At 42.0% G+C, this 27,412-nt stretch overlaps 1 protein-coding gene across 1 annotated transcript; it reads right to left on the reverse strand.

Moving 5' to 3' along the window:
• Nucleotides 1–392: 392 nt before the first annotated feature.
• faxdc2 (fatty acid hydroxylase domain containing 2) lies at nucleotides 393–27,412 on the reverse strand. Its single transcript, XM_088320740.1, has 9 exons — nucleotides 27,280–27,412; nucleotides 25,164–25,195; nucleotides 21,376–21,476; nucleotides 20,319–20,422; nucleotides 17,178–17,299; nucleotides 8,844–9,049; nucleotides 6,884–6,989; nucleotides 3,206–3,372; nucleotides 393–720 (listed from the first exon to the last, which is right to left on the reverse strand). The coding sequence occupies exons 2-9, from the start codon at nucleotides 25,191–25,193 to the stop codon at nucleotides 561–563; spliced, it is 996 nt and encodes a 331-aa protein (XP_088176866.1). The 5' UTR covers nucleotides 25,194–25,195; nucleotides 27,280–27,412; the 3' UTR covers nucleotides 393–560.

The following is a 27,412-nucleotide window of genomic DNA, read 5'->3' on the forward strand; positions in this document are numbered from 1 at the left end:
GCTTTGTAGCACTTGTTTCAGGTTGTAATACAGCGATATCTAGTATTTGCATAGCAACATTAAGGAGAACATTTTCAGTCTTCTGAGCTGTACTTGGCTTGTGCTGATTAGCGCTCAATCTAAAGTGTGCATGCTAGCTTGTTGGTGTGAATATCCATGACAACGTGGGATCGTATGATGTTATATGTATTGGACTTTTAGCAAAGCTTGGGTGCGCTTTATACACGAGGTTTTACAGTAGTGTGATTACATTTGCACAACATTAGAGGCAATGGGATTAGAACCCGGATCACGGCGGCGAGAGTGTGGATTTTTAACCACTAGACTAAGGTTATACTTCATTTTATGTTTATGTTTTGTGGTACAACATCTAATACTACGAATATCTTTTTTTTTTTTTTTTTTCTCATTGGTTGCATGCCCTGCCACTCAAGGTGTCCAGTGGAACATTTAAAGGCGCAGGTTGTTACCGGAACCAAACTCAAAATCAGTCGATACAAACAATTATAGTGCAAAAGAAGTGAAATGAAACAGGAGACCGAAGGTGGCCTCGGGCTGTCCTAGCGGCCTTTGCCCCGGGGCGTGTCGGGGATGCTCTCGGAGAGCGGGGTCAGCCCGGTGAGCAAGGTGTGCCGTCGGTACTGCCCGCTGTGCCGGAACTTGGCATCGGTGCCGTGCAGTCGGTCCAGGACGCCGAACACTCCGAAACACTGGTCGAACCTTCCGCCGGGAAAAAAAACATAGGCTCACTTTGTAGCGCCGGGGTTATGCCGAGAATTGCATCCCCTAGCTACCATAACCACTTTTACCTGGTTTTAGCTCACTTTTATATCACTTTTCGGGAATGTAATGGCGAACATACAGTGGAACCTCGGTTTTCAAACGCCTCTCAATTCGAACAAATCGAAGTCCGACCGAAAATTTCGAGAATTTCTTGCTTCGCTGTTAGGTCAAAAAAATCGGAGTTCCAACGCCGGTAATGCGTGAGTGGGTACGCTAGGGTGCCATGCTGTGCAGCGTACGGGTGTTTTAGCCCCTTATTATGCCTCCGAAGAAAGTCAGTGCAAGCGGCAAAGTTGCTACAGGTGAAAAAAGAAAAGTAGTGCGTACAACTATTGCATTTAAAAAAATAATATCCAAATATGAAGGAGGTGTGCGAGTGTCTGATCTTGCTAGGGAATACAGCATGGCTAAATCTACGATCAGTACGATACTAAAGAATAAGGAGGCTGTGAAATCGAGCGATGTGGCTAAGGGAGTGAGTGCTATAAGCAAGCAACGGCCGCAAGTTTTGGAAGAGGTTGAAAAACCTTTGATGATTTTCCTCTCCCCACCGTCCACCTGCGCCTTCTGCTGACCACCACAAAGGTAAGAAATCCTATTCATAATTCTTTATCCTTTTTTTTAATTTTTACACGTTCATGTTAGCGTAATCTTTCGTACGGAAGATTATGATAACGCGAACGTACAATTAGCCTGGGTTAGCTTTACGTTAAACATTCAAGGTAAACATTCAGGGTGTTGGAACGGATTAAAACGATTTACATTTTTAATGGGAAAAATGATTTCGGTGATCGAACAAATCGGTTTCTGAACAGGGTTCTGGAACGGATTATGGTCGAGAACCCAGGTTCCACTGCATAACCAAAACCACTTGGTCTTGCATTTGTTGGGAATGTAATACAACTTAAACCATCCCTTCTTTGTATTTGTTGTGAATGTAACCGAACGGTAATGCACACCGAATATAAATCACTTTTGAGCAGGTAAAATGTTTATTTTGCCTTTTTCTATTCAAATCGCTCGTATTGGAACTGTTATGCACTCTACCATAAAGCTTATTTCAGCATAATAAGCTTTACGGTAGAGTGCATAACAGTTCTCAAAAGTGATTTATATACGGTGCGCATTAACGTTCGATTACATTCGCAACAAAGACGGAATAGTTTAAGTTGTATTACATTCCCAAAAAATGCAAGACGAAGTGGTTTTGGTTATATGTTCGCCATTACATTCCCGAAAACAAAAGTGAGATCTAACCAGATAAAAGTGGTTATAGTAATAATAATAATAATAATAACAATTTCCTTGTATTGTCATTCTGTGTAACAATGTACACAGAACGAAATGTCGATTACACCTGACCCGTTGTAGCGAGCCGATGCGGCCGCAGCCAACAGAGGGCGCCGCCGACCACTTTTTAAGTCTTAGGAATGACTCGGCCGGGGCGCGAACCACCGACCTCCCAGTCTCAAAGCGGGCGCCTTACCATCTAGGCTGAGTAGCGAGGAGATGCAAGGAGATTGCTTCTTTGCAAGCTTTGGGAATGTTAAGGGGGTAAGAAGTTGGACTGAACCATCCGACTGTTTTGTCCACGTTCCCATTGTAGCGCCTTATTATCCGGTGCGCCTTATGTATGGTAAATATAGGACCAAAAACGATTTTTTTGGGGGGTGCGCCCTATAACCCGGTGCGCCTTATAGTGCAGAAAATATGGTACATTCCCAACAAATGCAAGACGAAGTGGTTTTGGTTATATGTTCGCCATTACATTCCCGAAAACAAAAGTGAGATCTAACCAGATAAAAGTGGTTATAGTAATAATAATAATAATAATAACAATTTCCTTGTATTGTCATTCTGTGTAACAATGTACACAGAACGAAATGTCGATTACACCTGACCCGTTGTAGCGAGCCGATGCGGCCGCAGCCAACAGAGGGCGCCGCCGACCACTTTTTAAGTCTTAGGAATGACTCGGCCGGGGCGCGAACCACCGACCTCCCAGTCTCAAAGCGGGCGCCTTACCATCTAGGCTGAGTAGCGAGGAGATGCAAGGAGATTGCTTCTTTGCAAGCTTTGGGAATGTTAAGGGGGTAAGAAGTTGGACTGAACCATCCGACTGTTTTGTCCACGTTCCCATTGTAGCGCCTTATTATCCGGTGCGCCTTATGTATGGTAAATATAGGACCAAAAACGATTTTTTTGGGGGGTGCGCCCTATAACCCGGTGCGCCTTATAGTGCAGAAAATATGGTACATTCCCAACAAATGCAAGACGAAGTGGTTTTGGTTATATGTTCGCCGTTACATTCCCAAAAAGTGAGATAAAAGTGAGATAAAACGAGGTAAAAGTGGTGATAGTAGCTAGGGGATGCATTTCTCGGCATAACATTGACACCGGAAAAGTCAGCCGCGAGACTCACCTGAGGTGGTGGAAGTCGTGGAACTCCGGCGAGGGCAGGAAGGGAAGGTGGTAGCCGCAGTGCGAGATGGTGGTACTGACTAAGGCCAGGCAGTACCACGTACAGGTGGTGGACACGTGCGAGCCCAGCAGCACCGGCCCCGTCACCACCGGCAGCAGGTTGGACAGCTGATGGCGGCGGAACACGGATTTTAATGGCGATACTACCAAAGAATCGCTCCCTTTAGACCAGGGGTGTCAAACTCATTTGAACTCGGGGGCCACACCATAGAACAAACATTCTGTCGGGGGCCGGACTAGTAGATTCAAGAGAAAGAAAAGAGAGATAAAGAAATAAGAGAAAGAGGGAGGAAAAAGGAGAGTGGGTGGAACGAAGAAAGAAAAAGACAGAGAGGGAGAGCGTGAGAAACAAAAGATAAAAGTCGTAAGAGGGGGGGAAAAGGAAGGGAGAGGAAGAAAGAAATCCGAAGAGAAATAGAAAGACCGAAGGAGAGAAAAGAGAAAAGAAAGCGCAAAGGGTATGAAGAGAGAGAAAAGAGAAAAGGAAAAAAGGAAGTTAGAGAAGAGCAACAAATGAAGAGAAAAAGAGAGACAGAGTGAAAGAGACAGAGTGGGAGAAAAGGGGTGGAGGAGAGAGAGAGAGAGAAAGAGTCACAGAGAGTGAAAGAGACAGAGAGTGGGAAAAAAAAGGTGGAAAAGAAAGAGAGAGAGTGAAAGAGAGAATGACATAAAGAGTGAAAGAGACAGAGAGTGGAAAAAAAGGGTGGAAAAGAGAGAGAGAGAGTAGTAAATACAAGCACTGTGTCTTTGTGAGAGACACCTGGCTTTGGCAACATCAAGTGGACATATTTCAACCTGCAGCTTGTTTTTCTCTTGCGCTTCTCTGAGTGTTGTTTGACACCTGTGCTTTAGACCATGGCAATTGGGCTTTCCCATCTTAAGCGACTTTAAGGTTATTATGTGTTGTTTTGTTGCCCCTTACCCACCAAAACCCTATTGCCCCCTCTCGAGAAAACCTTAAAACTGGATTTTGGGCAGTGTGGGTGTTAAAGTTAAACATTATATAAACTCTTTGGTGGCAATATTACCCAAGTAAAAGCAGATATTAAGTTTTAAAATCTCTCTCGAGGATGAGCCAGCCCTGTCGGGATGGCATGTTGCCAAAAACCTGTCTCCGACAGAACTGGGGACTTCCGGTGAGGTGTGGTTTTATTGACACAAACAGGAAAAGGAACACGCATGAGCGCGACTTCAAAATAAAAGAATAGAAGATTGATAAACGTATAAAAGATGTCATTAGGGGCAGCACGGCGGCGCAGTGGTTAGCGCATGTGTTCATGTCTTGGGAACCTCCTGCGTGGGTTCAAATCCAGCTCCAGACTTCCTGTGCGGAGTTTGTATGTTCTCCCCGTGCTTGCGTGGGTTTCCTCCGGGCACTCCGGTTTCCTCCCACATTCCAAAAACACGCATTTCAGGTGAATTGGCCGGTCCAAATTGTCCCTAGGTGTGAATGAGCGAGTGAGTTGTCTGTCCCTGTGTGCCCTGCGATTGGCTGGCAACCAGTTCAGGGTGTCCCCTGCCCGATGATTGCTGGGATGGGCTCCAGCACCCCCGCGACCCTACTGAGGATAAGCGATGCAGCTGATGAGATGTAATTAGACTGATGTTTGAAACGTGACTTTATGTGTGTGTGTGTGAGAAAGATTGTTTTTATATTTCGGAATCTAAAAACAAGTTATTTTCATTGCATTGAATTCTGAGAAACGCACCTATCCAAAACGGCCAACTTTACAGCGGGAGACTGACGTCAACCTTGTTCTCGCGTTTATTGTTAGTGTCGTCTGAAAACGTGTCGGGAGGCCTTTGTGTACGGTCCAAGTGCCAACCCATTACAAAAGTTGATTCCAGTGCATCTAAGAAATCCACGTACGTGCACGGGCATCATGAATGAGCTGACAGATACTGCAATCGTGACTTACACTGGAGATAGATAGATAGGGAAATTCACATTTCCAGCAGCAGGGGGTGACATAGTTCTTTGCACATTTCATTCAGGCCCAAAAATGTCTTTTAGAATGGCAACGATGATACAATTGGCAGACATGTTGAACTGTTTTTGTGTGTGTCTTTAAAGTATTTATTTCTACTAGTTGGGAAACACAATTGAAGCAAAAGTAATAAACGAGGTCCCATTTTGAAAGGGCAGTGTGTATTATTTGAACAGCAAATATGGTTGTATTTTGTAGTGACCCACAAGGAAGAGACCCACTGGCACCATTTTTTTTTTTTTGCACAGCCGAGAAGTGCCTTTAGCAACGAGACAGCTGACTATTAAGTCAGATCCTTCTTGGTGAGGCGCAAGTTATATTAACCAGCTCAGTAGCCTAGATGGTAAGGCGCCCGCTTTGAGACTGGGAGGTCGGTGGTTCGCGCCCCGGCCGAGTCATTCCTAAGACTTAAAAAGTGGTCGGCGGCGCCCTCTGTTGGCTGCATCGGCTCGCTACAACGGGTCAGGTGCAATCGACATTTCGTTCTGTGTACGTTGTTACACAGAATGACAATACAAGGAAATTATTATTATTATTATTATGATGGTTAATGTAAGTTTGATTTTTGTTGAATTCATCTTTTAATAAATGAAAGATTTTAACACTATGTTTAAAAATAAACATATTTATAATAACAGTTATGATACAATAGTAGCTAAGACAACAAGTTAACTATAGTTTTAAACGCAGTATTTCCAATCCAATCTCACTCATCCCATTTTCTTCATCCCAGTAATGTCTCATCTCTCATCTCATTAACCGTACCGCTTATCCTCATCAGGGTCACGGGGGGGCTGGAGCCCATCCCAGCCATCTCCGGGCAGTGGGCAGGGGACACCCTGAACTGGTTGCCAGCCAATCGCAGGGCACACAGGGACAGACAACTCATTCGCTCATTCACACCTAGGGACAATTTGGACCGGCCAATTCACCTGAAATGCATGTTTTTGGAACGTGGGAGGAAACCGGAGTGCCCGGAGGAAACCCACGCAAGCACGGGGAGAACATACAAACTCCGCACAGGAAGTCTGGAGCTGGATTTGAACCCACGACAGGTTCCCATGACATGAACTGTGCCGCACAAGCACTAACCACTAGTCGGACATTGTTGGATCTCGTCTTGTAAATTATTCCAAAGTTTTACTCCACACACAGACACACACCTACTTTTCCTGGTGGTTCTCACCTTTAAGATTATGAATTCACTATAGCCCCTTAAGTTGTAATTTCCCTCTTTCCGAATGAATAATTTATGTATGTTTTCTGGCTCTATGTTTTTGTTGACCTTAAATAACAGTTGTGAAGTTAAAAATTGTATTAAATCATCCAATTTTAATAATTTGGACTGCAGGAATAAAATATGATTATGATCCCTATATCCTACCCTGTGTATGGTTCTTATTGCTCGTTTTTGAAGGATAAAAAGGGGCCAAAGTGAACTTTTGTAATTATTGCCCCAGACTTCTGCACAATATGTTAAATATGGCAGAACTAGAGAATATAATAAATACAATGCATTCTAATTTAAAAGGAATTTGGCTTTATTAATCATTGGGATGAAAAGAAGCAGCAAGAAAATGAGCGTTTCAAAAAATACAAAGAACACCAGAATCGAAAAAAGGAGAATTTACCACATGTTCCAGCGGATGAGCATAGGTTGCCACCACGCCGATGGGCGCGGTCCATTCGTGGTGCTGCTTGTGGAAGCGCTTGTAGAGACTGGGATGATGGAACAACCTTACGGGAAGGAACAACAAGATCGTGACCCAGCCGTCTAATCACAGTGCAGGCGGGGCGGGCAAACACCGCAACAACCGAGTCGGTGGGAGTGGGCTTTTGCATGGGGGAGGAGCTAACTGACCGAGACTTTTTCTGACCGTCGGCGACGCGAAGCGCAAATATACACTGGCGGGCGTGATAAGATGTGAGTCGCGAACCCCACCGCGTGTCACTGACAGGGTTGGGTAGGGTTACTTTAATTGGATGACTCCAATACCAAATATGCTAATAAAAGACAAAAGAAACTAAATATGAATCAAATGACTCAATTTTTGTGCAGGCTTGGGGAGTAACGGAATACATGGAACGGCAAAAATGATGTTGGCAAGCTCTTTGGATTTATTTTTGTTTCTATGGCATTTGATGTTCGTTTTGCCGGAGATCAAAGCCAGGAGAGAAAGCTTACCACGTGTTGTGAGTCATCATTTTATTCCTATTTAGTTTCTTTGGTCTTTTATTAGCGTATTTGGTATTGGAGTCATCCAAAAGTCATTGAAAGTAATCCAGTTCAAGTAACCCTACCCAACCCTGGTGGTCTGTGCAGCCGTTTTAGATGTCCCTCTCAAGGTTTCTTTATTTTCCTCATGTTGAGGTTTTTGAGTTTTTCCTTGCCCTCATGTCGGTTTTAGATCAGGGGATGCTGTCATAATAGTCTGTAGTTTGCACTAGTCTGTGGTCTGCAGGGTTGGGTAGGGTTACTTTAACTGGATTACTTTCAATGACTTTTGGATGACTCCAATAGCAAATATGCTAATAAAAGACAAAAGACACTAAATATGAATAAAATGATGACTCACAACATGTGGTAAGCTTTCTCTCCTGGCTTTGATCTCTTTGATCTCCGGCAAAACGAACTTGGGGAGTAACGGAATACATGGAACGGCAAAAACGGTGTTGGCAAGCTGTTTGGATTGATTTTCAGTTTGTTTCTGTCGCATTTTATGTTCGTTTTGCCGGAGACCCCAGAGATCAAAGCCAGGAGAGAAAGCTTACCGCATGTTGTGAGTCATCATTCTATTTATATTTAGTTTCTTTTGTCTTTTATGAGCATATTTGTCATATCCGGAAAGACTACAAAAGCTGAACTTGGACTTTTTGGAGCTCCGCAGAATTCGATTTGATTTAATTTTTGTGTTCAAAGTACGACATGGAATGATCAATGTGCCCTTTGATGGTTTACGTGGCCACAGATATAAGTTACGGGTGCCTAGACCTACCAGCAAACTTGCATGGAAACTTTATTTCTTTCAGGATACCAAAAAGTTGGAATTTTTGCCCTGACCGGGTTGTTGGTGCAAATTCAGTGCAAGGTTTTAAGCAAAGGTTGGCAGAGATTTTTCCGATTTTCTTAGGGGAAGGTGACCAAATTTGGCCATTCTCACTCTCAGCATTAGTTTTGTGTCATGTTTTGATTCATGTATCGAACAATACTTTCAATAAACATTACATTATTATCTCATCTCATTAGCTGCACCGCTTATCCTCAGTAGGGTCGCGGGGGTGCAGGAGCCCATCCCAGCAATCATCGGGCAGTGGGCAGGGGACACCCTGAACTGGTTGCCAGCCAATCGCAGGGCACACAGACAACTCACTCATTCACACCTAGTAGCTTGGTAGCTGGATTTGAACCCACACAGGAGGTTCCCAAGACCTTAGAACTGTGCCTGCACACGCGCTAACCACTGCGCCGCCGTGCTGCCCTACATTATTATTATTATTATTATTTGGTATTGGAGTAATCCGAAAGTAATCCAGTTAAAGTAACCCTACCCAAAAAGTGATATAAAACCAGGTAAAAGTGGCGTTTCCTACCTGTGCGAGTAGTAAAAGACAACTTCCTCTAGGATGGCAAAAAGTGCCAGCTCGGCCAGAGCTCGGTGAAAGGTGGGCAGTTGGGGCCCGCAAGGGTCTCGTCTCCAGCGGCTCAGGTGGTAGGCGAGGATCACGGCCGGCGCCGAGACGAAGAACTGGTTGAACAGGACAGTCTTCAAGGCCTTGCGGAGTTTCTCCGGCTCCACCTGTGCACGGATATTCTCCAATTCAATACGTCGAATCGTGCCCGGAATGAAAACATCGTCTATCAGATAAAATGACTAAATTTTGTAGACGATTGCGATAGCCGATCGGATTCTGAGATGGAGACAGTAAGGCCAGCTAGAAGGCCTCATGTGAATGTGACGGGGTGGTAAAGCACCCACATGATGGTTTCAACTGCCGTTAAAATCAGGAGCCGATTTGACTTATTGGCCCTCTCTGCTGGCCGGACATCATTATTATCATTGTAACAAAAATCCATTTCATTTTAAATGTATTTTTACAAAAAGGTATAGATGTTTTTGGTTATTCTGCATATGCTGAACTTTGCATGACATTTTCCAGTAGTTTTAGGTTAGAGTTTTGATCCAATCCGGTTTCTGCTAGCTGGTGTTATTTCCGCCCTAAGCCATGTAGCCGATAGACCAGGGGTGTCCAAACTACGGCCCAGTCAGTTTTTATTGGCCCGCAGCAAATTCTGAAAATATAGTTGAATATGGGCGGCGCAGTGGTTAGCACGTGTGCAGCACAGTTCTGAGGTCATGGGTTCAAATCCAGCTACCGGACTTCGTGTGCGGAGTTTGCATGTTCTCCCCGTGCTTGCGTGGGCTTCCTCCGGGCACTTTGGATTCCTCCCACATTCTAAAAACGTGCATGTCAGGTGAATTGGCCGGTCCAAATTGTCCCTAGGTGGGAATGAGTGACCTGTGTGCCCTGCGATTGGCTGACAAGGAGTTCAGAGTGTCCCCTGCCCACTGCCCGAAGATGGCTGTGATTGGCTCCAGCACCCCAGCGACCCTACTGAGGATAAGCGGTACAGATAATTGATGGATGGTTGAATATGGCCCGCACATGGCGCTTGAGCTCAAATCTGTTGCATTTCTCAGTTTTAACACTAGATGGAGCCAGTAACGATCCATGCATTTGGGATCCCCTGAACTGGAAAACATTGGAATTGTGTTTTCGTTGCTTATTTAATGAACCTTGATGTCATTCATTTGAACTGTCATTGAAATTCATAGTGTATTACTGTGTAACTTATTCTGAAACAAAATAGATTGATTGTTAATTGTAAACCCTATCAGTGCAGATGAATGTAAATTTTGCTACTAAAAATAGGTTAAGAACGAAATTAGAGTAGATGACCGGCTATCAAACTGAAAAATAAATAAAACATCCATCAATTATCTGCACCGCTTATCCTCAGTAGGGTCACAGGGGGGCTGGAGCCCATCCCAGCTGTCTTCGGGCAGTGGACACCCTGAACTGGTTTCCAACCAGTCACAGGGCACACAGGGACAGACAGGTCACTCGCTCATTCACACCTAGGGACAATTTGGACCGGCCAATTGGTCCGACATGCATGGAATGTGGGAGGAATCCGAAGTGCCCGGAGGAAACCCACGCAAACCACGGGGAGACCATGCAAACTCCACACAGGAAGGTTCGATCTCATGACCTCAGAACTGTGCCGCACACGGGCTAACAACTGCCCCGCCATGCTGACCGAAATGAAACATCATCTATCGGATAGACGATTGCGATAGCCAATCGGATCCTGTGATGGAGACAGTAAGGCCAGCTAGAAGGCCTCATGTGAATGTGACGGGATGGTAGAGCACCCAAATGATGGTGTCAACCGCCATTAAATTTGAAGAAGGGTCAGGTATGATCGGATACATGGATTATCCCATGTTTGACCTTGGAGTGCCATGTCCAATCTCGTTGCATTCAATGTTTCACAACGTTGATATCGACGATATACGAGACAATTCTATCCTATACTTGAGTGAAGCGAAAGCGGCTTTATGCAGATAAACCGAATTACATCTTAGCTTTTGTAAGTCAAGTCCTGTTTATTTGTGACGCCCTTAATCACAAAGAGTCTCAAAGAGCTGCACAGACCACAGATTACTGCAAACCACAGACTATTATGACACCATCCCCTGATCTAAAACCTACATGAGGGCAAGGAAGAACTCAAAAACCTCAACATGAGGAAAATTAAGTAAAACTTAATGCGACAGAAACAAAATGAAAATCAATCCAAACAGCTTGCCGACATCATTTTTGCCGTTACTCCCCAAGCCTGCACAAAATTTAGTCATTTTATTCCTATTTAGTTTCTTTTGTCTTTTATTAGCATATTTGGTATTGGAGTCATCCAAAAGTCATTGAAAGTAATCCAGTTAAAGTAACCCTACCCAACCCTGATTATATGTAAGAACGTTATCATTTTTACTTCTTGACTTTTTCTCTTATGTTGTTACCTTGTATCGTCCATGCCAGTTTGGTTTGCATTTGCAACCTTCCATCCCCCCCAAAAAAACATGGTAACACGCCGCCCCCTGCTGGAACGGAGTGGCTTCGCCCTTTGTTAACGTAAGATCAAAACATGTTTTGGTTTTATTGCCGGGCGGGTCAGGTACAAAAACACATACTCGATACTCCGATAACGCTTGGAGATAACGACCATGCGTGATCAGCGATCCGGCATGAAAGCGGGCTCTTATCTCCCCGGGATGTCCAACGACCGTGGACGCTGCTCTGACAGTCGAAAAAGACAAACAAGACTTTGACTTCTACCTAACAGAATTTTTTTGAAATTGTTTTTCGAGATTTACAGGGTTTGTATGGCTGCTCGAAATCCTCAAAAATGCTTGAATTTTGGGGGAAGTGCTTGTCAATGCTTGCATTTGTTGCCATGGTTCTCAACAAGTCTGGTTTAAAAAAGGCAGCATTTTCCTAGAATGGGTCATTGTCTTCTACGGGTTGCGCCCAATAGGACAGGTGCATGCTACATTTAAACAGGGCTCAATGGCTCAGTGTTCTTTTTAGCTGTGAAAAGTGATGGGTCCCGGGGATTCGCATGCTCAAAATTCTATGGGTCCCAACAGAGATCAATGGGTCCCCAAAATTTAGTCTTATCCAGGTTGAAATTGTAAATTGGTGACAAATAATATAATAAAATCTATATATTCATTCAGTTTTAATCATCAAATTATTTATTTTCAGCATCAAATTATTGTTGGCAATATACCGATTAAAGGGATAACCACAAACCTGTCTTTTTTCATTTTCTCCTTTTTTTCTTGACTTCTTTATACAACATCATCATTCGTAATATAATGCATCAAAGCAAGTGAGCCGTTGGAGAGCCGGCTCTCTTGAATGAGTTGAGTCAAAAATCCCGGTTCTCTAAAAAGAGACGGACTTTTCACCACACAACTCGAGATCGGCGTGCGGACGAAAACTCGAACCGCGAGACCAAAACAACAATGGCAGATCTGCCTGACTAAAAGTTTGGAGTGCAATAAAGCTGTGTTTAAAAAAAAAATGAAATCGGGTAATAATGACAATTTGGTGTCCAAAAAGTTGCGTCCCGGGGACGCACGTTGACTTGACACTATGCGTCCACAGCAAAAATGATGCTTCTAGGACGCAGGGACGCGGACAAACCAGAACACTGATTAGTGCAAGGATTATCTCCAGACAGAAGAGCAGCTTCAGCGACAGACTGCTGTCACAGTCTTGTACCACGGACAGACTGAAGAGATCTTTTCTTCCTCATGCCATGAGGCTCTTTAACTCCACCCGGCAGAGTAAAGGCCCACATTAAACCACACCACCTACATTGGATATTACCGAATCTTACTGCAATATGTATTCTGTGTAGCACTATTTAGTTATTCTATATAACACGCTACAGTGGGCATTTGCACGTCACACTGGGCATTTGTATATTGTATTCTTTTTGCTTTATTATTGTATTGTTCTCAGAGAAGGGATGCTGCTGGAAATGTCAATTTCCCTGTGGGGATGAATAAAGTATCTATCTATCTTATGCATCAATTATTGACAATTATTATGTGAAAATCAAGTAGCGTTTCATAGTTGTAACTTGTAATGCGAGGAACATCCTGCAACCGAAAATGGAGGCTACATTTTACTGCCATTTTCACCCAACCTCGATATGAGGAGAGATTTGTCTCCGAAACAAATACATTCAAAAATTGGTCGGAGATGTAAAAATGACATGTTTTGATAAATGCACATGCAAGATTAAAAATGGCAAAAAGATGAGTGGCTCTGCAAACAGGGTTGGGTAGGGTTACTTTAACTGGATTACTTTCAGTTATTTTTGGATTACTCCAATACCAAAAATATGCTAATAAAAGACAAAAGAAACTAAATGGGAATAAAATGACTCCATTTTGTGCAGGCTTGGGAGTAACGGAATACATGGAAAGGCAAACACGATGTCGGCAAGCTGTTTGGATTTATTTTCATTTTGTTTCTGTCGCAGTTGATGTTGATTGATTTTATGCCGGAGATCAAAGCCAGGAGAGAAATCTTACCACGTGTTGTGAGTCATCATTTTATTCATATTGAGTTTCTTTTGTCTTTTATTAGCATATTTGGTATTGGAGTCATCCAAAAGTCATTGAAACTAATCAAGTTAAAGTAACCCTACCCAACCCTGGTAGCTGGGTAGGTAGGTAGGTAGCTGGTTAGGTTGGTAGCTGGGTAGGTAGCTGGTTAGGTAGGTAGCTGGGTAGGTAGGTAGGTAGGTAGGTAGGTAGGTAGGTAGCCGGCAGGGTTGGGTAGGGTTACTTTAACTGGATTACTTTCAATGACTTTTGGATTACTCCAATAGCAAATATGCTAATAAAAGACAAAAGAAACTAAATAGGAATAAAATGACTCGATTTTGTGCAGGCTTGGGAAGTAACAGAACACATGGAACGGCAAAAATGATGTTGGCAAGCTGTTTGGATATATCTTAATTTTGTTTCTGTGGCATTTGATGTTCGTTTTGCCGGAGATCCAAGAGATCAAAGCCAGGAGAGAAAGCTTACCACGTGTTGTGAGTCATCATTTGATTCCTATTTAGTTTCTTTTGTCTTTTATTAGCATATTTGGTATTGGAGTCATCTAAAAGTAATTGAAAGTAATCCAGTTAAAGTAACCCTACCCAACCCTTGAATTTGGCCATGATAAAGGTGTAGCAACCCTGAGTTTTTTTCACAGTCATCTGTTTACACGTGTACAAATATATTTGTCTGGAAATGATAATTTTATGTCAACATTCGATATCCCGTTTTTGAATCTGATTTCTGTCTTATACTTTCTTGGATTTGTTTATTTTTTTCATCTTGGCAGTTTAAAGATTCCTATGAGAAAAAACCCACAAGGTTTCAATATACATGGAATCTGTGTTACTCATCATCGAAGCCTCAACGAGTTCAATTACATGCATTTCTTAGAAGTGCCCGAAAAAAACGCCTCTCTTTGTCATCTATTATGCCGTTTCTGCAGTATTTTGAATAGGACTTTTCTTACTTTCACCATTTTCTTGCGACGCTCACAAAAAACTGCCATTATGAGCATAAGCACACCCCTAGTCCCCATTTGTGTTCCGCCCCGAACAGCTCTGCTAAAAGCAGATAGGTGCAGAGGAAAATAAAGCAAAAGGGCTGTTTGAACTCAGTTGGACCTTGTCAATACATACTTAATAAACATTTTCAGGACACCTCAAGGGCAGCACGGCGGCGCAGTTCTGAGGTCATGGGTTCAAATCCAGCTACCAACCTTCCTGTGCGGAGTTTGCATGTTCTCCCCGTGCTTGATTCCAAAAACATGCATTTCAGGTTAATTGGCCGGTCCAAATTGTCCCTAGGCGTGAATGAGTGAGCGAATTGTCTGTCCCTGTGTGCCCTGGGACTGGCCGGCAACCAGTTGAGGGTGAACAAAGACACAGAGCTTGTATTTCTCTCTCTCTCTCTCTCTCTCTCTTTCTCTCTCTCCGTCTGTTTTTCACCCCTTTTCTCCCACTCTCTGTCTCTTTCACTCTCCGTGTCTCTCTTTTTCTCTTCCTTTGTTGCTCTTTGTCTCTTTCTCTCTCTGTGTCTTTTTAACTTAATTTGCTCCAACTTCCTTTTTTCCTTTTCTCTTTCTCTCTTCCTACCCTTAGCGCGCTTTCTTTTCCCTTTTCTCTCCTTCTGTCTTTGGATTTCTTTCTTTCTTTCTTGAGAAGGGACCGCACATGTGGTAATCCCCCTTCCAGGATGACCAGGCTGAAATGGATGTTGCAAGTTCAAATAGTACAGAGATATTGTCAACAAAACATATAGGTTATTCATATGCTATAGAGTATAAGTGTATTTTAAGCTTAGATTTAAACATTTCCACTGAGGTATACACACTGACAGGACACGCACAGTCGTTCTCGCCCAGCACCATCTGCACTGAAGGTAAATACAGTATGTTGCTGTCCTTATTTGCAGCATTTTGTGACATTTTTACAAAATAACTTTGCTTGCACCTTGTCTTAAAACCGGTATTTTTCATGATAACACTCTTAAGTAACTGCAGGAAAAGAAGATTTTTAAGCGATATATCAATATGGGACAGGGGCTACGGCATCGTTATTATTTCATGGATTTTCTCAAACGATTTCACGTCACACAGCGAAATAAAATGCGCTGAAGAACAAATAAGCTTTTGTCTGGAGAGCGGGTTTGGCCATTTTGTTGCGTCTTCAAACATGATATGGTGTGGCTCTCTCAAGAAAAAGGAAAATAAATATCCAAATCTTTTTGCTTTTATGGCTCTTTTGGTGCAAAATGTTCCCCAACCAGTGTTCCCTCTAAGCTGCACGCGTGCGCAATTGCGCACTGCTCGCACATTCTTAGCGCACAAGAAAATCTAGCCAACTCACAAAAATCAGGGCTTGAAATTACTTATTAAGAAGCCACTTAAGTCAAAGTTACAGTGCATGAAGGTCAAAATACACGGGTTCCCCTGACATTGTGTCCTAAATGCGGCATTTTGAAGTCGAACAACGTTGAGTAAAGTTAGTAGAGTATGTCAAGAACTGGCTTCTTCGGCTTGGCTCACTAAAAGGAACCGGCTCTTTCGGGTCCTAAACGGCTCTTCAGGTTGTTTTTGCTTCTTTCATCCCAACATGACCAAATATTAAGTAAATTTATGCACAAAATGACTTCAAGGAAGGGGGGAATAGAACAAAAAAGAAAAAAATACCAAAATGAAAAAGTAGTGAAAAGCTGAGAAAAAAACAAAAGGAAGAGAAAAAAAGAAGGAAAAATTTAGAAAAAAGCCAGAAAAAAAATAAATAAAAAAATGTAGGAAAAAAAGTAAATAGAGAACAAAAAGAAAAAAGTAACAGCTCGGAAAAAATAAACACAATGAGATTTTTTTTAAAGGAATTTAAAAAAAAAAGTGGAAAAAAAAAAACAGAAAAAAAGGATAAAAAGTTTGTGTTGCATTCAAATAATTTCCAATTCTCATTTCGATAAATAGATATCGGGCGGAGCCGTGTAAATAAAAAGTGAATCTTGTCGCCAACATTGTACTTCCACTAAAAAATTTGATTAAGTACAGTTCTGTATCTTACAACCGACTCAATAAGCCCCCCAAAATGTTATTATGATGCGACAAAATATGTCAGGAAATTTAAAAAATGGATATCTTGTGAAAGAATTGTAAGAACAAACGATGTTTGTAGGCCGTACAACCTTTGCAATCGTACATGAGTCAATTCATTCAAAAGAGAAACATTTTTTTTGCAAAATGTAACGTGATGTCAAGTTTTGGACAGGTTTGATAATGACTTAGTTGCCACACTCGGGATTATGGTTGCTCACTGTTGTTTCAAGCGTTGCTCACCGACTTTGTGTGAACGCTTATTGGTAAAAAAAAAACAACATCATTCATTTTTAAAAACAATATTGATATAAAAATGTTCAAAATTACATGAACTGTCTTGTAAATGCGTGTAGGTTGAGTTTTTTTTTTTTTTTAACTTGAGCCTCACCCAGGGGGAGCTGACATAATTGTTAGCCCTTTTGCTACTGCGGGTACCCAAAACCTTGCAAAAGGCTGGCCACAAATATTAAATGGAAAAAGACTCCGCTGTTCATATTCTTCCTTGCGCACTCGGCACTCGTTTTCGGTTGCGCGACACAATACGGCAACATTTAGTCCTCAAACCTACACACTGTCCCTTTAAAATCGTTCCCCTTTCTTCACAGCCGCCAATGGAATTGTCCCCGACCCTGGGTCGGACCTTCGATTTCCCACACGACTCACCGGGTTGTTTTTATCAGCTTGGATGCGGTAACGGGTAATGAAGGAAGGCTTCCCGGTGGTGTCCACCAATAGCAGCAGAGCGTTGAAGGACCAGAAGACGAGCGTTGGCACCAGCATTGTCCCTGGGAAAATAAGTCAATCATTAAAAGCGGTCCGACACAAACATTGACTTGTTGGATTCGTCCGGCAACGAGCTGCGTTTGCGGTTCATTCCAGGACATGAGATTGTTTTTGTCCAAAATCATCTCATCTCATTAGCTGCACCGCTTATCCTCAGTAGGGTCGCGGGGGTGCTGGAGCCCATCCCAGCCATCTTCGGGCAGTGGGCAGGGGACACCCTGAACTGGTTGCCAGCCAATCGCACGGCACACAGGGACAGACAACTCGCTCGCTCATTCACACCGAGGGACAATTTGGACCGGCCAATCCACCTGAAATGCAAGTGGGAGGAAACCGGAGTGCAAGCACAGGGAGAACATACAAACTCCACACAGTAAGTCCGGTAGCTGGATTTGAACCCACACAGGAGGTTCCCAAGACCTTAGAACTGTGCCGCACACGCGCTAACCACTGCGCCGCCGTGCTGCTCGTCCAAAATCACGTTTGGGACAAATCTATTGTTTCGATCCTGCCTAGCGACAAGATTCCATTTCCACTTTTTGGTCACGGTCACTACTTTCAAACACATTGAAAATCAAAACGTTTTCGCTTATCTTTTTCAAATAATACAGTAGCGTGAAGCCGGGTGAGAACCACCAGGAAAAGTATGTGTGTGTCTGTGTGCGGAGTCAAACTTTGGAACAATTTACAAGACGAGATCAAACAATGTCCAACTATTCATTGTTCAAATTTAAATACAAAAAAACATTCCTGGCGGAATACATGAAGAAAATCGGGTATGAGTGATAGGAGAGATTGGGAATAGTGCGTCTAGACCAGGGGTGTCAAACTCATTTGAACTCGGGGGCCACACGATAGAGCAAACATTCTGTCGGGGGCCGGACTAGTAGATTAAAGAGAAAGACAAAGAGAGATAAAGAAATAAGAGAAAGAGGGAGGGAAAAGGAGAGAGGGCGGGACAAAGAAGGAAAAAGAGAGAGAGGGAGAGAGCGTGAGAAACAAAAGAGATAAAAAGTCGTGAGAGAGGGGAAAAAGGAAGGGGGAGGAAGAAAGAAATCCAAAGAGAAATAGAAAGACAGGAGTAGAAAAAAGAGAAAAGAAAGCGCGAAGAGTAGGAAGAGAAAGAGAAAAGAGAGAAAAGGAAAAAAGGAAGTTAGAGCAAAATAAGTTAAAAAGACACAGAGAGAGAAAGAAACAAAGAGCAACAAAGGAAGAGAAAAAGACTACAAGTACAGTGTCTTTGTTTGAGGCATCTGGCTTTGGCAACATCAAGCTGACATATTTCAACCTGCATCTTGTTTTTCTCTTGCGCTTCTCTGAGTGTTGTCTCGCGGTCAGTGATTCCCCGGATTTAACGTTCCGCCAACTTTTGAAAGTGAAAAAGCCTAGTAACTAGGGTCAGGTCCAGGACGATCCCGGGGGGAATAATAAAAAGAAAGTTCTTTAAAGCTCGATAATGTATGTAATAGAACAATATATATATATATATATATATATATATATATATATATATATATATATATATATATATATATATATATATATATAATAAGTCATAGAAAACCCTCATAGTTTGCTTTGCTTTTCAATATTTGATACAATAAGAAACAAAACATTGAATTTTTTATCATTGAAGTCATATTATTCAGTGTTGGTTCTAGGGTTAGTTTTCAGTTTGGAAACTTTTTATTTGAGATGTTCCAATATATTTGTGAGTGAATAATTATATACTTGATTTTGATCAGTTTTGATATGAAATAATAATAATTTTCAATAAATTGCATAGTCAATGACCTGCGATGTATGCCCAGGGTTGGGTAGGGTTACTTTTACTTGATTACTTTCAATTACTTTTGGATTACTCCGATACCAAATATGCTAATAACAGACAAACGAAACTAAATAGGAATACAATGAGAAAATTTTGTGCAGGCTTGGGGAGTAACAAAATACATGGAACAGCAAAAATAATGTTTTGGGATTTATTTTCATTTTGTTTCTGTGGCATTTAATGTTCGTTTTGCCGGAGATCAAAGAGATCAAAGCCAGGAGAGAAAGCTTACCACTTGTTGTGAGTCATCATTTGATTCCTATTTAGTTTCTTTTGTCTTTTATTAGCATATTTGGTATTGGAGTAATCCAAAAGTCATTGAAAGTAATCAAGTTAAAGTAACCCTACCCAACCCTGGTTTTTGTCGCATTTTATGTTAGTTTTGCCAGAGATTAAAAAGATCAAAGCCAGGAGGGAAAGCTTACCACCTGTTGTGAGTCATCATTTGATTCCTATTTAGTTTCTTTTGTCTTTTATTAGCATATTTGGTATTGGAGTCATCCAAAAGTCATTGAAAGTAATCAAGTTAAAGTAACCCTACCCAACCCTGTGTATGCCGATGGAGATTTGTCTGCAATGAAGGACGCGACTCCCTCCTTGGATCCAAGAATAGATAGATAGATAGGTAGATAGATAGATAGATAGATAGATGGAAATCTTTGTGCCCAGGGATACACCACCTTGTGTTAGTGAGTCCGCCTCCTCTCCGCTTCCCGCAGGCTTTTGTGTCTCTGTCTGCCCTAACAGCACTGAAGCTGGGTAGCTCCACGTTAGCGTCCGGGATGCTAAACGTGAGCCACTTTTCCGTAAAACACAGCAACTGCACTCCCTGTGCACTTTGATGTTTTTCACCAGCATAGCCAGTTTGTCGGTCTTATTCGGTAGAGGGTTTACATTTACCGTGATTACGGACGGTACCGAAGATTTATAACGCCGCTAGCCGCTAAAAATAAACCTCGCGCATGCGCAGATGACTTTGTTTGAAATAGTACTTCGCCATCTCGCAGTGAAATGTTTTTTGTTCTTTATTTATTTTTTTAAGGGGAAAACCGTAGTTTTTGTGATGCAACCGTAACACCGTAGTGGGTTCAAGAAAACCGTACTTGTTACGGCAGAACCCTAGTGGTTGGCAGGTATGGTTCCGCCTTCCACCCTTCCCAGTCAGGTTTTCCGACCCACCCGGTTCTTACCCATGTAGAACAAAGCCTCGTTGTGGCCCTCAAACGTCACGTAGACTTTGGTCCACAAATTCTGCCAAAAGTCTCCTGAAGCTCCCCAAAACTTCTGTAGATGCCTGCAACAGGACGATGAGACTTCTTATCCCGTTCAAGGTGACTTTCAAACATTTCTCCTTGAAAAAAGTAAAAGCCTAGATATAAGATCAAATTGGCCATCGTTCTGGAATGTATATCCGTTGTTACTTATTGCTAGGGTCAGAAATGTAACCATAGGCCTTCGCCGTCAGTTCCTCAGGATCTGAGGCATAACATAAGTGAGGATAACCAATCATGTTTGGAGTCGGACGACTGAGACCTTCTAGAAGGCATAAGGAAACGTAAGGGCTGTCTTAAACCGTGATTGGCTAGGGGGCGCTAACAAGTATCTCGACTGAAAGGTGAGGAAAAATACAACATTCTTTTTTTTCTGGCTTTTTTCTGAAATTCTACTTCTTTTTTCTCTTCCTTTTGTTTATTTTTTCTCAGCTATTTACTACTTTTTCATTTTGGTATATTTTTCCTTTTCGTTCAATTCCCCCCTTCTTTAAGTCATTTTGTGCACAATTTTACATAATATTTGGTCGTGTAGGGATGAAAGAAGCAAAAACAACCTGAAGAGCCGTTTGGGACCCGAAAGAGCCGGTTCTCTTTAGCGAGCCGAGCCGAAGAAGCCGGTTCTCGAAAAACTCTACTGACTTTACTCAATTTCGTTCTACTTCGACTTTGACTTCAAAATACCGCATTTAGAAAACAGCGTCAGGGGAACCCGTGTATTTTTACTGTCGTGCACTGTAACTTTGACTTAATTCGCTTCTTAATTAGCAATTTTGAGCCCTAATTTTTGTGAGCTGGCTAGATTTTCTTGTGGGCAGAAAAGCTCTGGGTAGTGCGCGATTGCGCACATTATTGAGGGTCGTAGAACGACTGAAGGACTTAGTGTGAAATGCACGGCCACCGCTGCAGTAAAGTCCTCTTTCCTCTCACGTTATCGGTGATCGAAAGCGTCCCGTCTCTCGTGAGTAAGTCGTACCAGGTCAGAGAATTCCCAAACGCCGCCAAAAAGAGGATTCCGGATCCGATGACCACGCCGGCTTTTTTCACGGAATCCCACAGCTCTCCTGCCGGGGCCTCCTGCGAGGACGGAGAGGAAAAAGCAACATCAACCGCCTCAGCCTTTCAGAAGGCTACATAGTACGGTATTTCCACACATTTATTGAGCCGTTGTCATGGTTACTGATGTGGGGCACCTATATCTGCCCTGTTGCAACAAAAGCCACGGAACCCTGATTGGCTGCTGGATTCTTTTTAAACTCCCGCCTTCCTCGTCAGATCGTCTGCAAACCTATGCCACCCGCTAGGCAAGCTTTTGTGACTCTCTGACTCTATCCTGCCCCGTGTTCTGTCTGATTCCCGTTGCCGACCTCCTTTCTGGACCCGTTTAGGTTTTTGCTCCTCCGCCCCGGCCATCGACTTGTTCTTCTCGTTTTCAACAACTACCTTCGCTCGACACGGAAGGGCCACTTCCGCGTTCCTGCTATCTGTTACCCGTGACCGACGGTCTTTGGATCGTGGATGCAAGTGTCCCTTCCTCACTCTAAATAAAGCTGAGTAAAAGAAACGCAATTGGGTCCCGTCACTTTTTATCATGGTGGTTAATTCCCGTGCGGTAGACAAGCTTCTCAGCCAGATTCGGAATCTGAACCCTTTTGGTACTGGCACCCCTCAATCCACCATTTTTGACAAGGTACGTTCGATGTACCGTATTTCCGAGCTATTTTATGTTAAGTAGGTGCGAGTCACGTCCGTGACACTCAATGAAACACGTTAGCTAGTGCTAACTAGCTACGGATTAGCCTTGCCATTTCATACTACATAAAGGAGCTGCTTTTAATGTGATAAACCAGGGATTTGAACCGGAATCTTCCGACCATCATTGTCATGATCGCTGATTGGCTCCCTGACTCTTTTTAAACCCCCGTCTTCCAAGAGGAAGCTGTCAGACCGCCTGCGAACCTATGCTCTCAGCTAGGAAAGCTTTCTACTATCTGACATTATCCTGCCCTGTTTTTTCCTGCCTGATACTTGTTGCCGACCCGTTTCTGGGCCCGTTTCTGCTTTAGCTCCTCCGTCCCGGCCATGGACCTGTTTTGCCCTGTTTCCTGCCAGATACCTGTTGCCGACCTATTTTCTGGACTTGTTACTGCCTTTGCTCCTCTGTTCCGGCCATCGATCTGTTTTCTCGCTGTCTACGACTAACCTCGCTCGACACGGAAGTGCCACTTCCGCGTTCCTGCTATCTGCTACCCGTGACCGACGATCATCAGATCGTGGAAGCAATCACTGCTCTCTTTCTCAATCAAAACTGAGTAAAACGAACACTTTTGGGTCCTGTCTCCGTTTCTGGCGTGTATTGAAAACTGTTACGTGCTCTACCATAGAGCTTATAACTGTCAAATTATCATCAAAAAAACTGGGAGACGAATATTTAGAAGAGAAATTTTCATTTTGCCAAGGTCAAAAATGTTCAAAGTGATTTCTATCCAAGGTGCAAATTTCTCGTGCTTTACTGTTTCTGTTACATTCTCAAAAATGGACATACGAAGTTGTTTTAGTCACGTTTGAACGAAGGGGATATTTCACACGGGGAGAGGATTTTTCAGCACTCTGATAAAAACTGGTAAGTATCCAGACTTGTATAAACCTTTAGAAAAGCACGGGTGTATGGGGATACTCCGTTTACAATCTAGTAGTACAGATTGCGTTGACTGAAGTGGACTAGTTATTGCCAATGCTGTTGAATAATATGGCTGTCATATTAGCCATAAAGTACCCGAAGGGGAAAATATTGCCTCTAGTTACAAAGGCGTTTCAGGATACAAAGTCAAAAACACAGTACGCGCTGCTGTTCGCCTCTCCCAGAGTTCTGCCTGTCATATTAGCTCAGGTGTGTGCAAAAGGTAAATAGACCCAAATTCCAGTGTGCTACTTGTTTATCGCTCAACCCGACTGCCCACCCGTACGTCTGGATTTTGAGTCATTGCCACTTCCATCCTACCGCACCTTCACCTCACAAAGGCAGTGATGAAACCCAACCAACCTGTCAGTCCGGATCACAAGTGATATTTGATGTACAGCGGTACCTCTACTTACAAACGTCTGTTCATGTCATGATTGACAAAATGAAGACACCTGGGGCAATCGTTTGGCGCGCAGGAGCGCTGGCACTCTCCTCTTAAGCTGTCAGCGCCCAGAGGAGAGTGTCAGACTGTACTTGTGTCTCTCTGTGTGTTTCGCCATATTACCAGTGCCTTCTGTTTTGATCTGTTTCTGCCCCACGTTTACGACCTCCTGCCCTGGCCATCGACCTGCCCGCTAAGCTGTACCGATTCTGCCGACCGAAGGGGCTGAAGACCGACAAACGCCGGCCTCCGAAGCAAGCTCTGACAACTCATTCCAATAAAGATTTCTTTAAAACAAACGCAATTGGGTCCGGGATTACGTCCTGGTTCATGACAGTTCACACAAAAGTTTCAAGTTACAGAGTACCTGAAGGGGAAAATATTGCCTCTAGTTACAAAGGTGTTTCAGGATACAAAGTCATAAACACAGTACGCGCTGCTGTTCGCCTCTCCCAGAGTTCTGCCTGGCAAACGGCGCATGAATCCCGGCATGCTCTTCGTGTCTTCGTCCACTGTATGGTACCGCTATGAAGAGCTATCATTTGCAATGGGACCCAGGAAAGACATACAATAAAGAGGACAAGGAGAAAAGAAGAGAAAGAGGCTTTTTCTGGCCATGGAAACAATGCGAGTAATTATAGAAAAGTATGAAAACACACAGTGCCGTGCAGGGGGAGTTCAGGGACGACAATGTGAAGGACGCATCCAAGATTCCATCAGCCCAAATTGGAGACATTTTGGCAAAAGAGTCTATGAATTTGTGGGAAGGATCCATTCGGAAAAAGTGTTGACAAGCCGAGTTATCGCTCATTACGATGACGTCAGCCTGGCGCATTTCCCACGGACTGTCAAAAGCTGGCAAAGGCAGACGTCATCGGATCAGTTTTTCAAGATAAGCCAGGCAAAAAACACTGCTGGGGACCAGTTAAAAGGTACATGTATATTTTTATTATTTCCTTTATTCTATGTTTTTATACGCGATGTGCCTCTCGTTTTATGTTTATTGTGCAGTAATCGAATTTTGACGTGTATTTCTTTCCTGTTCTGATGCTCTTTTAGGATTTATTAAAAAAAAAATCTAAATTCGAACGAATGAGCGCGTTTCCGTTCAAAAGGCGTCTCTACTTACAAATGTTTCAGTTTACGAAGCTCCTCGCAGAAGAAATTCAATACGTAAGTAGCGGTACCACTGTACATCATGATCTAGCATGTATATTTGCAGGGTTGGGTAGGGTTACTTTAACTTGATTACTTTCAATGACTTTTGGATTACTCCAATACCAAATATGCGAATAAAAGACAAAAGAAAGTAAATATGAATAAAATGACTAAATTTAGTGCAGGCTTGGGGAGTAACGGAATACATGGAACGGCAAAAATGATGTTTGGATTTATTTTCATTTTGTTTCTGTCGCATTTGATGTTCGTTTTCCCGGAGATCAAAGAGATCAAAGCCAGGAGAGAAAGCTTACCACGTGTTGTGAGTCATCATTTTATTCCTATTTAGTTTCTTTTGTCTTTTGTTAGCATATTTGGTATTGGAGTCATCCAAAAGTCATTGAAAGTAATCCAGTTAAAGTAATCCTACCCAACCCTGTATATTTGTGACTTTAAGATGTGAAGAAAACTCTTACAGTACCTGTCTGTCGCTTGTTTGTGATCCCCTCATGTCTGGACAGAGAAAACACACAACGATACTGTCAAAATCAAAGTGATTGAAATTGTTTCTTCAACAACACTCATTTATGTGAAAGCAGTCTTTGCCAACCTTTTGGTTTTCATTCCAAAAAATGGTCAAGGCAAAATGTCCATCAAAAAGGTTTTAAACTCAGGATAACACTCATGTGTTTGTTTTTTTTGGGGTTAATCGTTTGGAAGTGTGAATTTCCCTACGGGGATGAATAAAGTATCTAGCTATATACCGGTAAATGAACATTCATTCATTCATTATCTATCTATCTATCTATCTATCTAGACATCTAAACATCTATCTATCTAGACATCTATCTAGACATCTATCTAGACATCTATCTATCTATCTATCTATCCATCTATCTAGACATCCATCTATCTATCTAGACATCTATCTATCTAGACATCTATCTATCTATCTAGACATCTAGACATCTAAACATCTATCTATCTAGACATCTATCTAGACATCTATCTATCTATCTATCTATCTATCTATCTATCTATCTATCTATCTATCTATCTAGACATCTATCTATCTATCTATCTATCTATCTATCTATGGTATCCATGGTATCTATCTATCTATCTATCTATCTATCTATCTATCTATCTATCTATCTATCTATCTATCTATCTATCTATCTATCTATCTATCTATCTAGACATCTATCTAGACATCTATCTACCTACCTATCTATCTAGACATCTATCTATCTACCTACCTATCTATCTATCTATCTATCTATCTATCTATCTATCTATCTATCTATCTATCTATCTATCTATCTATCTATCTATCTATCTATCTATCTATCTATCTATCTATCTATCTATCTAGACATCTATCTAGACATCTATCTACCTACCTATCTATCTAGACATCTATCTATCTACCTACCTATCTATCTATCTATCTATCTATCTATCTATCTATCTATCTATCTATCTATCTATCTATCTATCTATCTATCTATCTATCTATCTATCTATCTATCTATCTATCTATCTATCTATCTATCTATCTATCTATCTATCTATCTATCTATCTATCTATCTATCTATCTATCTATCTATCTATCTATCTATCTATCTATCTATCTATCTAGACATCTATCTATCTCTCTAGACATCTATCTAGACATCTATCTAGACATCTATCTAGACATCTATCTAGACATCTATCTAGACATCTATCTATCTATAATTTAGCTGTGATTTTGGGTTTTGCTGCATTTTTAACTGATTTCTAAAGTATTGCTATTTTTTTATCTCGGTTTTCTATAAACTTACCAAAAATAATGTTACAAATGCGAATGTGTTATCTGCCAACGGGACCCTATTTTGACTTTAACCTAACGTTTTCGACCTTTTAAAAAAAAAAAAAAAGTAAAAAACGTTTGACTTGGAAAAGCACAGTGTTAAACATGTCGGAACACGCTATGAAGTACATTTTCAAAACAATATGCGGCACTTTCTAATTATGAAGATGCATTTGTTCTTTCGTGAAAGTCGTGTTTTAAGCCTTCCATCACACCAAAACCCCCTAATACTTTTACTGGAGCATATGGGGGCCACTTACATCGACACTGCCCCAACATGAGGTTAGAATGACATTTTAAAGTAATTAACTAACAAAATGTGTCAATCCATACGGTGTTTATTTCTGGTGCTAAATGTTTTAAGAGTAAATGACTTCTTTGTATATATTATATATGCTATATTTATATATATATATACTACCGTCCAAAAGTTTGGGGCCACCCAGGGAATAGAGTTTTTATTATTATTGCAAAATAAATAGAAAAGTGTAGTAGAAGTTCATCTCATCAAACACAGATAAAAATAAATCTATAGTGTGTAATATATAATTGAATTGGAAATGTAATAATCGTTATTTGACTGTATGGCATCACATATCCATAAACATCCTCTTGGTGGAGAATATTGAATTTTGAACTCGTAAGTCGAGGCGTTTGCTGTGTGGACTGAATTCCGAGGATGTCTGACTATGAAAGCACTGCAATAATTTTAAAGAGGAAAAAAAAAACAAGTTTGCTTACCTGTTGTGCTTGTCCGCGTTCTTGGTGCGTCTTATTTCTTATGAGCGTGAGCGACTTTTGTTTCGCTATATTGGACAGAAAGACGATCCACGCTGATTGGCTTGTTGAGGGTCAGCTGACTTGACCGGGACCC

The sequence above is a fragment of the Urocampus carinirostris genome, chromosome 17 (assembly GCF_059441175.1).
Source record: "Urocampus carinirostris isolate Australia breed hairy pipefish chromosome 17, RoL_Ucar_1.0, whole genome shotgun sequence".
Taxonomy (NCBI): Eukaryota; Metazoa; Chordata; class Actinopteri; order Syngnathiformes; family Syngnathidae; genus Urocampus; species Urocampus carinirostris.

Excerpts from the sequence above, each read along its gene's own strand:
- faxdc2 (XM_088320740.1), bottom strand. The coding sequence starts at position 25,193 with ATGAGGGGATCACAAACAAGCGACAGACAG. Across the intron at positions 21,477-25,163 it reads CACAAACAAGCGACAGACAG|GAGGCCCCGGCAGGAGAGCT; the intron begins GTACTGTAAGAG and ends CCGTCCTCGCAG. Across the intron at positions 17,300-20,318 it reads CGAGGCTTTGTTCTACATGG|GGACAATGCTGGTGCCAACG; the intron begins GTAAGAACCGGG and ends TTATTTTCCCAG.